General features: G+C 41.3%; 1 protein-coding gene across 2 annotated transcripts in view; it reads left to right on the top strand.

Moving 5' to 3' along the window:
• VIT (vitrin) overlaps positions 1–17,826 on the top strand; it is a 125,512-nt gene that overhangs the window by 25,679 nt on the left and 82,007 nt on the right. For both annotated transcript variants that reach the window (XM_012173556.4, XM_004006026.5), the window contains exons 2-3: positions 5,091–5,160; positions 16,123–16,188. In XM_012173556.4, coding sequence (XP_012028946.2) covers positions 5,109–5,160; positions 16,123–16,188 — 118 coding nt within the window. In that variant the 5' untranslated portion in view covers positions 5,091–5,108. The remainder of the gene's footprint in view (positions 1–5,090; positions 5,161–16,122; positions 16,189–17,826) is intronic.

Below are 17,826 nucleotides of genomic sequence, written 5' to 3'. Positions count from 1 at the left end.
CTTATACCCATGTACATAGCAACTTTATTCATAATAACTAAAATACAAAAGCAACCCCTATGTCCATCAGCAGATAAATAGATGAGGAAAATATGATATATACCTACAATGGAATTTTTCAGCCTAAAAAAGGAAAGAAATTCTGCCATGTGCTACAATATGAGTGAACCTTAAGAACATTGTGCTATTTGAAATAGGCTAGTCACAAGAAGAAAATACTATATATGAGGTACTTAGAATAGTCAAATCACAGAGCCAGAAACTAAAATGGTAATTTCCAGGAGAATGGGGAGTTACTGTTTAATGGATCTGGAGTTTCAATTTTACAGACAAAAAGAATTCTTAAGATGGATAATGGTGATGATAACATTTTATGGATGTATTTAATATTGCTGAAGTGTACACTTAAATATGGTTAAGATAAATTTCATGTTTTTGTATTTTACCATACTTTTTTAAAAATGGAGGAAAAACACTGAAGAACCATACAAAATAAGGTGGCATTATTATTTATTACCAATAATCAGGTCTTTTCTAATTATAGGCAGCAAGAGATTTAATTTAACTGGCTGGCTACTCTATTTATGCATACTTTTATCTCACAATCAGCCTTCCTTTACCTTAGCAGAACTTCATATTCAGAACTCTATATTACGTCTCACAATTTATAAATCTATGAATCAGTAACTCATTCTTTTGGAAACCTCTATTGTTCTGTTTTTGTTAGAAACCTGGTGAGCACATGAGATAGTAAGGTTCCAACATCACTGTGTACCCCACAGCTCCTTGACATTGAACTGCCTGCAAAAGCTGTTTAACAATACTGGTGGTCATCCTTATCTCATTTCTGTAAAGGCTAAGAAAGGGTTTGCATTGTGTTCACACATTTCAAAAGGCATATTTACAGTTGAAATGTGTAAATAAATGAACCAAGGAAAGAGAGAAAATGCAGTGGTAAGAAAGAAACCTCGGAATATTCTGATTCTCAGAGGCCAGAGTGATTCTGGTTGCGTTCCATTACTGATGAGTCAGCACTTGGGGGATATTTCCTCTGGGGTTAGCATGTTTCCTGGAATCCTGTTGTTTTTTTATCCATCCACCCCTTTGCGTGTGAAGGTCTGGTCTATCATGTCTTCTTAAGTTGTAGGACAGATCTGAGAGCCCTTTCCTCTGCAATCCCATCTTCAAGTTTGTTGACTATTAACAATGCTTATTGAAATATAATCCACATGTCATAAAACACACCTCTGAAGTATACAATTCAGTAGCTTTTAGAGTATTCACAGATTGTCTTCGTTTTGTTTCCTCTCTTTACTTCCTTGGGGAAAGAAAGAGCCCTAACTACTCACTCATGGATTCAATATATTTATCAAGCCCACAAAAGATCAAATAAAAATTCCTGCCTTCATGGAGCTTGCATTCCAGTGGAGAACACAAACAATAAACAAACACAATAAGCAAAGTACAGAGTATGTCAGAGGTGGTAAGTGACTGAAAAAAAAGATAATAGGGAAAGGCTGATGCTTGGTGGTACTCAGTCGCGTGCAACTCTTGGGAGCCCATGGACTATAGCCTGCCAGGCTCCTCTGTCCATGGGATTTTTCCAGCCAAGAATACTGGAGTGGGTTGCCATTTCCTTCTCCAGGGGATCTTTCCAACTCACGGACTGAACTTGTGTCTCTTGCATTAACTGGTGAATTCTTTACCACTGGCACCACTTGGTAGGGTATACCACTTGATGGAGGGTGGGAGAGGGATTGCAATTTTAAGGTGAGTGATTAGGGAAAATCTCAGGAGAAGATAACATTTAGCAAAGACCTGAAAGAAATGAGGGAGTAAACCCTGTTCTGATCTGGGGGAAGGGCATCCAGGTAGAGTTAACAATAAGTGCAGAGACCCTGAAGGGAGAGACGTGCGCAGAGCTTAATAAGTGAGAGGAGAATGGAGGAAGGAGAGGTCAGAGGGCCAAAGGCGGCCGAATCTCATGGGGTCCTGAGCCATTTGCCTGGGTTTTGGCTTTTCTCCTAAGATAGAGAACCACAGAAGTTTTGATCTGAGGCATGCCGTGAACTGATCTGCTTTGAAGAGGATCACAGTGGAAGGATCTCAGTTTGCAGAGGAAGAAGGAAACACCCTAGTTAGGAGGATAATTGCTTTAATCCAGGTGAAATGGGGCATGGCCTGGACCAGATGGCAATGGTAAAGACAGGACGAAGCAGTTAGAGTCTGGACAAATTATGAATGTAGAGCCAACAGTCTTGGTTGATGGAAAAGATGTGCAGGACAAGAGAAAGAGAAGTCTGGAATGACTCACAGACCAAGCAACCTAGAGGCACCTTGACAGATGAATGGACAAAGAAGCTGTGGTACATATACACAATGGAATATTACTTAGCTATAAAAAGGAATACATTTGAATTAGTTCTGATGAGGTGAATGAACCTAGAGCCTATTATACAAAGTGAAGTCAAAAAGAGAAAACCAAATATCGTATATTAATACACATATATGGAATCTAGGAGGATGGTACAAACGAACCCATTTGCAGAGCGGCAGTGGAGACGCAGACAGAGAAGAGACCTGTGAGCACACTGTGGGAGGGAGGGGGTGGGACGGGATGGAGAGGGTGGCATGGAAACACAGAAATGATCATATGTCAAACAGATACAGTGGCGATTTGCTGCATGACTCATGGCGCTCAAACCAGTGTGCTCTGTGACAACCTGGAGTAGCGGGATGGAGTGGGAGGTGGGAGGGAGATTCAGGTGGGAAGAGAAGGGGACATATGTATATCTTGGCTGATTCATCGTGTGGCAGGAACCAATACAATAGTGTAAAGCAATTATCCTTCAATGAAAAAATAAATTAAAAAAAAAATGTTTAAGTTCAGTGCCGATGGCAACAGCCAATTGGTGAAGCTAGTTAGGTGGGTCAGGAAGCAGATTAATATACTGCATTTATCCCAACAGGAGACATGTGAGCTGATCTGCAGCTTCTCAAACTAGTAAAAGACCAAAAAAAAAATTTTTGACTTGTTATCACATTATTTCCAAAATATGACCCAGCTAATTAAGTATCAAATTGCCGATCATACACAGGGTATGATTATTTCTATTTTGAAGGGAAAAACCATTTTCCTTTTACTTAGCTAGTGGTCAACTACCTTAATTGGGAAATTTAACACATTACAGCTGTTGCTGGAAATTAGCAAAGGGACAGTTCTGCTTGAGGTTACTCTTGCTGCCTAATTTGTTTGTAATAAAGCCTTTCAACTACCAGTTTTATTTAGGTTGATAGTATCAAGTGATTGTATTAGTACTCTAGCTATAATCTACTAATTGCTTTTTTGTTAATAAACTCTGCACAGAAGTGTATCTACATATTAATTATATGCTTGCTCTAGACTTAGCTAGTACCAGATTGTGTTTCTCTTTCCAAATCTCTAGGCAGTGACATCACTTTGGTGATTTCAAAATCACCCACGGTGGGAGGATTTATGCCACAGAAATTGACAAATGCTTTAAATCAGAGCTTCTTTTCCAGACAGCAGGTTTCCTAGCACACCAGTGGACATAGCAGGGGGTAGAGTTATGAATGCCAGCTAAAACCTAAAAGCCACTCAGCAGTGGCAGGCGGAGGGTGAGGAGGGTGGGGAGTGAATATAGTGGGGGCCATCTGCCCCAGAGAGGAGGAGAGCTTTACCACTGACATTGTTTAGAATTGCTAGTTAATAAGGATAATAAAGAGCAGACCAATTTTAAGTCTTTAAATTCTCTGCAAACCATATTCTTCCATATGGCCTAAGCCCAGGATAGATCCTTCCCACCTACTGCCACCTCCATTCTAATCCTGCTCACGGCCTGGTTACCATGTATGTAACCTCTAATTTACCTTTCTAAGCCTTAGTTTCCTCATTTGTTCAACGGGGATCATAAAATCTGCTACTTTGCTTACTGTGCAGATTCTAGACAATATAGTATGCACAGTGTTCATTCAATTAATGGTGGTATAAATAAACCTAAGGTTTCCTCACAGCCTTAAGAGAAGTTGGAACCCCTACGAATCAATAGCATCTTTGTATCCACTGTGCTTTCCAACCTCTGAGCATCTTTAAATGCTGTTCACCTCAACTTGGAGCCACTTCGTCTCCTATTTTCATCTCTCGGAGTTAACCCAATTGCTGCCACCTTCACGAGACTTTCTCTTATTCCCACAGCTGACATAATCTCACTTTTCTCTAAAATTCTTAGGGACTTCTTGGCAACTCTCTGGATTAGAATCTGAATTTTAACAAGATCCCGAGATATGTACATTAAGTTTAGGAAGCCTTGTTCTAAATCACTCAAACTTGGCTGTACATTGGAATTACCTGTGGAGTTTTGAAAATGCCTAATGCCTAGATAGACCCCACTCTCAAGAAATTCTGATTCAATTAGTCTGAGGTGCAGCCCGGGCATCAGGGCCTTTCAAAACTCCCAGATGATACTAATATGTGGCTAAGTTTGAGAACCACTGGTCCATAAACTCCCCTTATTCTCCCTTTTGGAGCCTGCACACTCTCTAATGGTAGGGTCATTTCTGTCCACGTATATTTTCTCACTTCTATCAAACTGTGTCTTTTAAGAGCAGAACTATTTTTTAATTCAATTTTTATAAACTCATCCCTAGGCATACAATAGGAGTTTGGTAAATGTTTATTGAATAAATAGTGAATGAATCGCTTCTGTAATCTAGAACAGTTTGTAATCTAAAAATATTCTGTAAATACCATAAGTGTGACTTTTGTCCTAATTTGAAGACTGGTTGAACATATTCAGGAAATTGCGGAATTATTTTCCTCTTTAGTCTAAGACCACATCTCTGAAGAAGAGGAGGCTGGCAGCTAGAATGGGTTTTCTGAGAATAGCCTCTCTAGGTACCACTACAGCTGACCTCCGCCATCTCCAAGTGTTATTTACAGAGAGCCACAGCTTGAAATCTTAAGACTCTAGAGGGCAATGCAAAATGAGGCCGCCCCTCCCTACACTCTGTGCACGCAATTCAGAACTCTTGGCTGAAACATGATGATGTTATTGTTTCTTCCTCTCTAGGGTGCCGTTTTGATATTTATGGGGATTGTTGTCCTCACTATGAAGGCATCTGTTATTGAAATGTTCCTTGGTAAGTACTTTTATATGTGTATCTGGATACGCTTTTAACATTCTCCTAATGTCCAAAGAATCTTGCCAAGAGGTTTAATCCAAGACAGAGCATATAAACAGTTCAGTGTATCTTTTTAGTATAAACATTTTGGAGAGATGTTTAACAGAATGTTAAATGTAGATCACATTCAGGATGTATGTCTATATACTTTTTTTATATAAAGCAAGTATATATTGCAGATGTCTACATATTACATATTAAGCATATAAACACATATTTGTGTGTGTGTGTGTGTTACTCAGCAACTGGCAAATATTTCAGATAAAGCATATTGACAGATTCTGGATTTAGGAAACTTATTTCTTAATTTCTCAAAAAAAAAAAAAATTCTTATCTCTGATGTGACCTTGTTGTTGTTTAGTTTCTGAGTCCGACTTTCTGTGAACCCATGGACTGCAGCATGCCAGGGTTCCCTGTCCTTCACTATCTCCCAGAATGTGCTCAAATTCATGTCCATTGAGTTGGTGATGCCATCCAATCATCATATTCTCTGTCATCCCCTTCTCTTGCCTTCAATTTTTCCGATCATCAGGGTCTTTTCCCTTATGGCTCAACTGGTAAAAAAAAAAAAAAAACCTGCCTGCAATGTGGGAGACCTGGGTTCGATCCCTGGGTTGGGAAGATCTCCTGGAGAAGGGAAAGGCTACCCACTCCAGTATTCTGGCCTGGAGAATTCCATGGACTGTATAGTCCATGAGGTCACAAAGAGTCAGACACGACTGAGCAAGTTATACACACACACAGAGGGTCTTTTTCAATGAGTCAGCTCTTTGCATCAGGTGGCCAAAGCATTGGAGCTTCAGCTTCAGCATCAGTCCTTCCAGTGAATATCCAGGACTGATTTCCTTTAGGATTGACTGGTTTGATCTCCTTGCTGTCCAAGGGACTCTCAAGAGTGTTTTCCAACACCACAGTTCAAAAGCATCAATTCTTCAGTGCTCAGCCTTCTTTATGGTCCAACTCTCACATCCATATATGACTACTAGAAAGAGCATAGCTTTGACTATACCGACCTCTGTCGAAAAAGTAATGTCTCCGCTTTGCAATTTGCTATCTAGGTGTACCATTGGCAACTCATACTTTTAGAGATGAAATCCTTTTAGCTTATCACCAGAGAACACAATCTGGGGTAGACCCTTAAGGAGCAGCAGGTAAACCTGCTGAAAGAAAGGAAAGGGATGATGGCTTTGGCACTAAGCCCAGGGGTAATCTTCTATTAATCTTGACCCTATAGGGCTGTGGCCACTCTGTGTCAGGCAGAGTGATCTTATAGGTCACTATTAGCAGGGAAGCTATTAGCAGGGAAGGGTACAAAGGCCTTTTAGACAGTATTAGTTTGCTAGAGCTGCCATAACAAAATACCACCAACTCGGTGGGCTTAGAACAACGAAATTTTATTCTTTCACAATTCTAGAGGCTAGAAGTCCAAAATCAAGGGGCCAGCAGGGCCAACAGATTTCCTTCCTTTCCTTCCTTTAGAAGGAAATATGGTCTATGCGCCTCTTCTCGCTGCTGGTAGTTTGCTGGCAATCTTTGGCATTCCTTGGCCTCACCCCAACCTATGCCTTCACCTTCACATGGTGTTTTCCCTCCGCGTGTGTCTATATCCAAATTTCCCCTTTTATAACCCCAGTCTTATTTGAAGGATTTCCTTATTTATAACCCCAGTATGAAGGACTGACGCTGAAGCTGAAACTCCAGTACTTTGGCCACCTCATGCGAAGAGTTGACTCATTGGAAAAGACTCTGATGCTGGGAGGGACTGGGGGCAGGAGGAGAAGGGGACGACAGAGGATGAGATGGCTGGATGGCATCACTGACTCGATAGACATGAGCTTGGGTGCACTCCAGGAGTTGGTGATGGACGGGGAGGCCTGGCGTGCTGCAATTCATGGGGTCACAAAGAATCAGACATGACTGAGCGACTGAACTGAACTGAACTGAACTGATGACCTCACCTTTGGGCTTCCCTGTGACTCAGTGGTAAAGAATCCACCTGCCAATGCTCATGTCAGGGGTTCAATCCCTGGATTAGGAAGATCCCCTAGAGAAGAAAAGAGCAACACACTCCATTTTCCTCCCCAGAAAATTCCATGGACAGAGGAGCCTGGCAGGCTATATGTAGTCCATGGGGTCACAAAGAGTCAGACATGACTGAGCCCACACATGACTTCATCCTTAACTAATTACATCTGCAACCACTCTATTTACAATCAAGGTCATCTTCTGAGGTTGTGGGGGCTAGGACTTCAACATGAAGTCCAACATGAAGTCCTATGGATTTAGGAAGGAGGGAAGGGACACAATGCAATCCATAATATACTCAGAATGCACAAGGTCTGTGCAGAAGGAGTCTACACAGGAGAGCTGAGGACTGGAGGAGAAAGAGGTGACACAGCTGGAAAGGCAAGGGGATTCCTGGCACGCTGGCAGGAAGCTGGGCTAGGAGGCTAGGGGAATCTTGTTCTGACTCTACCACTACCTTAGAAAGGAATATTCATGTTAAGAGCACAGGGTCCTTCATTCCCACTTTGCTGTTCTGAGAGGCTGTCTCTGTCTACTAACCTATAGGTTAGCAGAGGTGGACACAGTGGAATAGATGTGGGGCAGGAGGTCAGGAATAGGAAGGATTTAGCCACAGTAAAACAATCAGAACAAAACACAGAAACCCTGAGGCCAGTTCCCATTTGCCATGTCCCCCACATTGTGGAACCAAGAAGAACTTGACTGTCTTTTTTGACCTGCCCCTCTCAACCTGCCCTTCGGCAAAATCCATTTCTCCTCAGGGTTGGCTCATCCCAAAAGTAACAAATCAAAGTAGAAAAAGGAGATTCCTATTACAAAGTTCTTTCTCTATGTCCTTATATCCCCCCCTACCTGACATCTCTTTATGCATCTGCTTGTCTCCATCCCAGGACCATTTCTCTCACATTCCCCATAACCCTCTTCAGCTCTGTGACAGCCTCCCTGTCCCACATCCTTATCCGACTCATTCTCCACTACACCCCGATTAATCTCCCTAAAGCACATATCTGATTCCACTCTCCTGATTTAACACACAATGTTTTCCTTTTGTCTTCATGGTGGAGCCCAGGCCTCTTTAAAGTGCTTTGCTTGCTGACGAGGCCTCTCTGATATGGCTCTTTCCATCCTTTCCTGCTCTCCTCTCGATCACAGAGCCCAATCCTGGCTTCCAGGGACCTGGAAAGTGCTGATCCTTTCATTCCCCTGAAAGTCGAGTCATTTACTTCCCGGACTTTGACTATGTGATTCTGTTTCCTAGAATATTTTTCCTCTCACCCCCACACATCCTAACAGTCCTCCAGGAAGTTTCCTCTGCCCTCCAATTGATCAGATCACCTTCCTGTGAGCTTCCCTGGAGCCCTGTATTGATTATAACCTTGTCATATTGCATTCATCGCATCAGGAGTCTGCTACCTGACACTGTGCATCACCAAGCACAGGAGCTGTGTCTTGCTCATCGTTGCATTTTAAGTCCTCAGCACATCTTACAGCCACTCAAAAAACATTGCCAAACAAAGTATTCTTTCAGGGATGTTGTATATTTCAGGTTTCAGAGTCTGAGTCTGATTCTGCACACCACAATTCCTCTATGTGAGTTTTTTCCCCCACACCAAATGATTCCTCAACACCAGCTGGGTGTCCTACAACTCAGTTCAATTCTGACACCATCTACCTGGAGACAGCATCAGATTCCACAGGTAAAGTCTCAGTCACACACACACACACACACACACACACACACACACACACACACACACACACTCCAGATGCCAGCTGGAGTTAAGTTGTCACTTGCTCTTCTGACAGATTGGCCACAAATCAGAGGTTCCCATGACCCTCTCCTTGGGTTTGATTAATTTTCTGGAGCAGCTCACAGACCTCAGGAAACTACTGTATTCACTAGATTGCCAATTTATTACAAAGGATATTAAAGGATACATATCAACAGCCAGATAAAAGAGACACTCAGGGCAAGGTACTGAACAGAGGAGCTTCTGTCCCCCTGGAATTTGGGCCCAGCACAGTGGCACCCGGAAGAGCTCTGGTTTCTCAACATGGAAGCCCTTTGAACCCCCTCTTCTGGGGTTTTCATGGAGGCTTCATTATATAGACATGATTGATTAACTCACTGGCCATCGGTGACTGATTCAACCTCCAGCTCCTCTTTCCTCCTGGGAAATCAGGAGATGGGAATAAATTCCAACTCTCTATTCTGGGTTGGTTCCCTGGCAACCAGCTCTGTCATCTTCAGGGGTTTTCAAAAGCCATCTCATTAACATAAACAGTTGTAACTGAAAGGGGCTTGTTATGAGTAACAAGACATCCATTTCACCTTTATGACTCTGATTTCAGGAACTGAGGACAAGAAATCAAATATTATAACAAAAGATGCTCCCATTGCTCTTATCACTGAGGATATTCCAGGGGTTTAGGGAGCTGGTAGCCAGGAACTTGGCCAAAAGGCCAAAAGGTGTATTTATCATAAATCTCCATATCACACAGAACCAGCCAGTGATCCCCCAAAAGCCCTCTAAATTAATGTCAATTAAGTATTTAATCAATACATATCGGAGCTAGCATGGTCGCTCTAAATATGTGTAAATTTATGATGTAGCAGGGTTTTATGCTGCCTACTGTCATCAGACCACCACGTAAATCAACAGCTGCACTTATGGGGAGAAAGGAGCCTAAAAAGCCTAAGGCTGCACCAGAAACATGCATTCTGGCTCCAACTTCTGTCCCCACCCCCTCCAAAACAGCAGATTTAGCTGAGATATCAACTTTGACCTTGGTTTCTTTTCTATAAAACAAAAAAGTGACCTCCAAAGCTCCTCCCAGCTTCAATATTCGGTGATCTGAAGCATAACTCATTGATTTATGTGATCATAGAGAATAAGCTGTCCTGTTTCTGCCTTGGAGCTCTGATGTATTTGATGGTAAATGTTTCATTGAATATGCAACTCCAAATCGAAGCATAGGGGCAATTTGAGCTGATTTAAAATGATCTGCATTATGTATCAGTTTCTAGGAAGGCACTGTGAATACTGTTAAAGAGAACAAGAGCTGGACAGTATTTAAAGCAGTAAAAACAGATGCTAATCAGAAACCACTGCAAGAGGGGAAAGGAGAGGCCAGGGTTATACTGGGCTCAACTCCGAATACAACAAGAAAAAGTGGGGATCTGTAGCCAAGGCGCAGGTTGCAGAGGTCAGGGAATGGAAAAGACTGAGAGGATAGCAAGGGAATAGGGAGATCCTTGCAAAACTGACTAGACAGTGTTCTTCCTAAAGGCAGACCAGAATGATCAGATATCAAGAGCGGAAGATTCTCTCTAAACAAGATTCTTGCTAAAACCACATGATGGTGGCCCTACAAGGACAGACACACAAGCCCAAGGTCAAAGCCTCGTTGAGAAGAGGGCTTAGAGGAGCCTGACTAGAGTTGGTCAAGGAAAGAGTCCTTGTTAACACCACCTGAGTTAGTATCCTGAGTGGCACTAAGGGATCCAACAGGAAGTTGATGGGCTAGAATGAGTTATTCCTATAAAAGTTCTAGACACATATTAAGCATTCAGTAAGTATTTACTAATTTGATCACTGGCTAGATGTTCTGGCACTTCATGTCTTTCCTTGAATGTAATAGATTCTGATTGTAATTTATTATCAACAGGAAAAGTGGAACACAGGTGCCTATTAACCAGGCCAATGATTCTAGAAAGCATTTTTCATTACATAATATGATATCAATATGAACAAATTAAAGAACAATTGTCTTTTTCTAACAAGAAACATTCTATAAAAAATACAGAATATATATATGTGTGTATGTGTATATATATATAAGAAATATACTTTGAAATGGGAAAAACACGGAAAATATAAAATAGGAATTATAATTCCACCATTATTAAAATTTGGGGATTTTTTGTTCCAGGTAGTTCTCTCTGTATATGTTCTAATTTTGTCAGAGTCAAGATTACGATTAGAGCTTTCCAGGTCATTTAGTCTTCTGCTACACATCATTTGTAATAAATGCTTTGTTTGTTGTTGTAGTCGCTAAGGCATGTCAGACTCTGTGACTCCATGGACTGTATGGAGTCCGTGGAGCCCACCAGGCTCCTCTGCCCATGGATTTCCCAGCCAAGAATACTGAAGCAGGTTGCTATTTCCATCTCCAGGGAAACTTCCCAACTCAGAGATCAAACTGCCTCTCCTGCTTGGTGAGCGGAATCTTTACCAGTGAACCACCATTGAAGCCCTAATAAATGCTTCAGTTCAGTTCAGTTGCTCAGTCGGATGACTCTTTGAGACCCCATGAATCGCAGCACACCAGGCCTCCCTGTCCATTACCAACTCCCGGAGTTCACTCAGACTCATGTCCATCGACTCGGTTATGCCATCCAGCCATCTCATTCTCTGTTGTCCCCTTCTCCTCCTGCCCTCAGTCCCTCCCAGCATCCAAGTCTTTTCCAATGAGTCAACTCTTCACACAAGGTGGCCAAAGTACTGGAGTTTCAGCTTTAGCATCATTCCTTCCAAAGAAATCCCAGGACTGATCTCCTTCAGAATGGACTGGTTGGATCTCCTTGCAGTTCAAGGGACTCTCAGGAGTCTTCTCCAACACCACAGTTCAAAAGCATCAGTTCTTCGGCACTCAGCTTTCTTCACAGTCCAACTCTCACATCCATACATGACCATTGGAAAAACCATAGCCTTGACTAGACGGACCTTAGTCAGCAAAGTAATGTCTCTGCTTTTGAATATGCTATCTAGGTTGGTCATAACTTTTCTTCCAAGTAGTAAGTGTCTTTTAATTTCATGGCTGCAGTTAGCATCTGCAGTGATTTTGGAGCCCAGAAAAATAAAGTCTGACACTGTTTCCACTGTTTCCCCATCTATTTCCCATGAAGTGATGGGACCGGATGCCATGATCTTTGTTTTCTGAATGTTGAGCTTTAAGCCAACTTTTTCACTCTCCTCTTCCACTTTCATCAAGAGGCTTTTTAGTTCCTCGTCACTTTCTGCCGTAAGGGTGGTGTCATCTGCATATCTGAGGTTATTGATATTTCTCCTGGCAATATTGATTCCAGCTTGTGCTTCTTCCAGCCCAGCGTTTCACATGATGTACTCTGCATAGAAGTTAAATAAGCAGGGTGACAATATACAGCCTTGATGTACTCCTTCTATTTGCAACCAGTCTGTTGTTCCATGTCCAGTTCTGACTGTTGCTTCCTGACCTGCATATAGGTTTCTCAAAAGGCAGGTCAGGTGATCTGGTATTCCCATCCCTTTCAGAATTTTCCACAGTTTTTTGTGATCCACACAGTGAAAGGCTTTGGGATAGTCAATAAAGCAGAAATAGATGTTTTTCTGTAACTCTGGGACATGTTCAACCTTTCATTACTTCCAGATTGCTATTAGAAATAATGCTCTGGTACCTCCTTGGTGGTCCAAACTCAGTGCTTCCCCTGTAGGAGGCGCAGGTTCTATCCCTGGTAGGAGAACCATGATCCTGCGTGCAGTGCTGTGCAGTTGAGAAAGAAAAAAGATAGAAAGGAAAAGAAATAATGCTGTAATGAACATCTTTTACATAAATCTAAATCTTTGTGTATATTTTTGATTCAGTTCAGTTGCTCAGTTGTGTCAGACTCTGTGCGACCGCATGGACTGCAGCACATCAGGCCTCCGTGTTCATCACCAGCTCCCAGAGTTCACTCAAATTCATGTCCATTGAGTTGGTGATGCCATCCAACCATCTCATCCTCTGTCGTCCCCTTTTCCTCCCATCTTCAATCTTTCCCAGCATCAGGGTTTTTCCAAAGAGTCAGCTCTTTGCATCAGGTGGCCAAGTATTGGAGTTTCAGCTTCAACATCAGTCCTTCCAATGAATATTTGGGACTGATTTCCTTTAGGATGGACTAGTTGGATCCTAGTTGGATATTTCTGATTATAAGTTGGGATACATTACTAGGTATATATTTTCTAGAACAAGGAATAGAAATGCTCTTTAAAGCTACTGAAATGTATTGCCCATGGCTTTCCAGAATGATTCTACCTCCTCAGAATTTACTAACTGTGTACTGGACTACCTTAATCCCAAATTCATGCCAGGAATAACTGTAATCCTGAGTTCAATATTCAGTACACAATATGAGAAAATATAATGTCATTTTGCTTTAGCCTGCACTTTTTTAATCATTAACGAGATTTAACATTTTTCAAGCTAACTCATTTGTATTTTCTCTATAAATTATCTGGATGATAATGTATTTAAACTGTTGAAGTTTTAAGCTATTGCACCTCAGCCATATTAACCATCCTGATGGCCACACTAGTGAGAAAGAGAAGTAGAGGAAAAATTTTAATATTTACTTTGTTTTGAAATGTCAAGCATGACTAGCGAAAGGTGAGAACTTTTCATGTTAATTGAAATTGGAACACTGAATTTTTTAAAACTGAGAAGTATTGTTGCAGAGTTGGTAAATCATGATTGCCCTGGAACTTCAGACTCTAGACTTGATCTCAAAGTCTCTAGATGCTAATGGCCTCAGTGGCCAGATAACTAACTATTCCCATGCAAGTGCTTTCAGACCTGTGTTCTGCTTTGACTTTGAAGTGAGCATCAGTCATCCATCTCTGTGCTCTGTCTGTTCCTACGAACAGGAATACAAGACAGATTTTCCTCTCACCGCAATTCTACACGCAATAGAATTCCATTGCAATTCCAAAGTACCAAGAAGGGCCCTAATGATGAGGAATGAAGACTTGCTTCAGGGCACAAGCACTTTTGCAGCCTTACTGACCAGCCCTCCCCTTGAGGAGTGGTTTCTTGGCAGCTTTAATTAACAAGCATCTAAGCTGAGGGGAGGGCCTCTGTCTACCACTGAAAATAATGACTTTATTAACCACTGCTGTAAAACTGAACCCAGCTCTGCATGTTTTCAGCCTGGAGGGTCTTGGGTGAGCAAAAGTGAGTGATGGGGTGGTCTTACTGAAATATTTATAGTCCTAATGATACTGAGACTTATAAACCACTCGCCACAGGCACACAGCCCCAGAAGGACAGAACTTGGTTTTCCACCAAGAACTGATAGCCAAATTTATTCCTATTTAGCTCTTTCTACTTAACTTGCATCATTTTTTCTATATATTTATTATCCTTGTTTTTTTTTTTTAAATTCTAGAATTCTAGCTATTTATTTTTGTGTATAAAATGAAGATGCGGTCTTTGGATAGACTTAAATGACACAGAGACTACTATAAAAATCAGACCTCCAGGACACTCACACCCACCCAAACCCCAGAAGTAAATAACACCTAAAAAATGTCTGCCTTGATTCTGCTTGGCTAGACTTTTGGTTTTCACTCAGTTCTCTTTTATGGTTCTGTTCTTGCAGGACATGGTATGTCAACTGTCCAGGCCTCAACGAGTGCTAGTCAGAACTGGGGATAATTCAGGAGGTACATCACTGGCACAGCCCAGCTAGAGAATCATAAGATATACAAAAATCTTTCTTAATCAACACTTGGTGACATTGCCACTTTTTCCTTCAAAGATAGTTGCCAATTAAAGAATTCCTAAGTCCTGATTTATGCCTTAATCAAGCATCTATGTTCTGTTAGATAAAAATTTTTAAAAGCACATAAAGTAGGAAGTAAAATGCCTGTTTTAATTATTCCACTGCCTCATGTTCACCTCCAGAATCCCAACTCCATCCAGAAAATGGGTTTCTCAAAAGAGTGGCTAAAATGGAAGTAAATTACAGCAGTACCATCTTTGGGTAGGTAAGGTAGAAGAATTCCTGGAGAGGAAGGAATAAGAATAGAGACCGAGTAGCCCTTTGAAAGGGAAAATGTGCTTTTCTGTTTACCAGTACAATTAGTGTAGATACAGAGGACTGAGAATTTTCAGACATTATTAATAAAAAATTGCTCTGAGAAACTTTCACAATATATGTCAAAAATTTAAGTGGGCATATCTTTCAGACAAGAAATTGTATTTGGAATGTTATCTTAAGGAAATAATAAGAAATCCATGCAGAGAGGAAGCTATTTATATTAAATAAGGGGTTGGCTAAATTATGATACATCCATGCACTGCAATATTTTGCAGGCAGTTAAGATTATTATGGGAGGAATGTTGAATGACTGAAAAAAAAAAAGGTCTCTAGATATCTTTAAGTAGAAATACTGGGTTGGCCAAAAAGTTCGTGTGGATTTTTCCATAAGATGGTATCAAGAATGCCAATGAACTCTTTGGCCAAACTGATATGTTTATGACACCTTGTAAACAGTATAAGTATTATCAAAAGTTTGTTTAAAAGTACCCATATGAATACACACATACAGAAAAAGCCTGAGAATGCTACGCTTTTGCTTTCATCTATATTTTCTGTAGTACTGTTTTTGTGCATTTTTTATACACTTCTACCAGCAATATCTATTATTTCAGTAATAAGAAAAAAACGGTCTATGTTATATTTTAAAAACACAAGGCTCAAAGGAAACTTAGTGTGGAACCGAAGAGAGAGCACAGGAAGGGCCTGGGTGCCCATCTCGCCTCTCTCACTCATTCCTGGGTCCAAGCAGAGCACTGGACTTCTCTAGACCTATGTTCCTGTCTTTGGAAAGTAAAGACGGTGGAGTCGGTGTGGTGAAATTTAGAGACAGCAAAACAAAGGACAGATAGCCAAGAGATATTTTTGAAAGGCCCTTTCAGCAGAGGCTAAGAAGAGCACAAATGATACATCTTATTTCCTCAACCATAAAATAAGGGGAAATTAGTTTTACTAATGAGAATACTTCACCATGTGATTGAAGCAAGTATAAAGGTCGAAAGAGAGCAAGTATTTAGTGAAATAATACTTATTAGATTTTTTGCATTTTCTTCATGTAGTTTTGCTGGTGACTGGAATACAATCTAATGAAGAAATGACGAAGAAAATGAAAAGGCCCAAATTCAGTAAGTAAAGCTGCAATTCCTCACGAGTACAAAACTTGTGTCTTCCATGTGGAAGACTGTCACACTTGTCTCAGTTAATTTGGAAAGTTTAGGGGTTTTTTTGTTTGTTTTGGGGTTGAGTTTTATTTTCTTATCTCAATTACTTTGCACTCAGACTAATTAGTTATGATTCTTAGTACCCTTTTGACTGTAGCCCACCAGGCGCCTCTGTCCATTGGATTTTTCGGGGAAGAATACTGGAGTGGGTTGCCGTTTCCTTCTCCAGAGGTTCTTCCTGATCCAGGGATTGAACCCATGTCTCCTGTGTCTCCTGCATTGGCAGGCGGATTCTTTACCCCCTGAGCCATCAGAGAAGTCCATTATTTGTTGTCTATTTTATTCCAAAAAGCATTTGAAATACAAGTTCTTATTTTAGGGTAGATATGTTTCACTATATTCAAAATGTACATACAAAGCCAGACAACACTGTGTCTCTATGACTAATCTGAAATAGGCATTTTTCTGCCATGGAAATGCTGTCTCAATTCCCCATACCAGAAAATTCAGTCTGGCTAATGCAAAAATCCAGCAAAGCTGCCCACCTTCCAGTATGCCCTGGGATCAGTAGGTAATCTCACGAAAAATTTCACACCCCATCAGTGATAAGACAAATAATTAATTTCATTTTTGGCTTCTAGTTAAGATTAGACAACAGAAAATCCAAAATAACCACAGATTAAATAAGACTGAAATTCCTTTCTCTCTCCTATAAACATAGTCTAGGCTTTTATGGACATTTCACAATCTTCAGGGACCCACGCTCCTTCCATTTTGCCGTTCTGCTTTTCCCAACATGGCTCTCAACTCATTGTCCAAAATAGCTACCCCAGCTCCATCCAGCATGTCCACATTCCAGTCAGTAGGAAGGGATGAAGAAGGTTACATATTTACTCCCTTTAAAGATAAGTCCAGGAAGTCAAATACACCACTTCGACTTAACTACCATTGACCAGCATTCAGGGAGGATAGAAATGTCTTGATTTTAAGAATCTACATGCCTCCTAAATGCAAGGTGTTCTATTATTAGGAAAGAAGAGAAAATAGATGTGTGGTGGGGGGGGGGTGGGGAGGGGGGGGGGGGGGGGGAGGGGGGGTGGGGGGGGTGGGGGGGGGGGGGGGTGGGGGGGGGGGGGGGGGGGGGGGGGGGGGGGGGGGGGGGGGGTGGGGGGGTGGGGTGGGGGGGAGGGCGGGGGGGGGTGACTAGCAGAATGGAACATAAATGGAAAATCTCACACTCAAATATTCTGAGCACACTGAACTACCTGGATGTGAATTTGTAGACTTGATGGAGGCTTGGATTAAGGTATATTTAAAAAGGACTATAAAAGAAAGACTTTAGGTACATTCAGTGTTCTGTGCTCTCTACAACAGAAACTTCTGTTTAGGCATTAGATTTAGGTGCCTTGAAATCAGCAACATTAAAATTCTGAAATAGAAAAAGAGATGTTTCACACAGCATTTTTTTTCTGTTCCTTTAAGCCATTTGTGCACAACTTCCTGTTGAAATGAGACCAAAAGGGCAGCCATCCACAGCCTCCTAGCCTGAAATACTAAAAAGGAATTAGTTGTTTATTTATTCCTGTCAAGGCTGAGAGCCAA

The sequence above is a fragment of the Ovis aries genome, chromosome 3 (assembly GCF_016772045.2).
Source record: "Ovis aries strain OAR_USU_Benz2616 breed Rambouillet chromosome 3, ARS-UI_Ramb_v3.0, whole genome shotgun sequence".
NCBI classification, from domain to species: Eukaryota; Metazoa; Chordata; class Mammalia; order Artiodactyla; family Bovidae; genus Ovis; species Ovis aries.
This window is presented reverse-complemented; position numbering and strand designations above follow the sequence as displayed.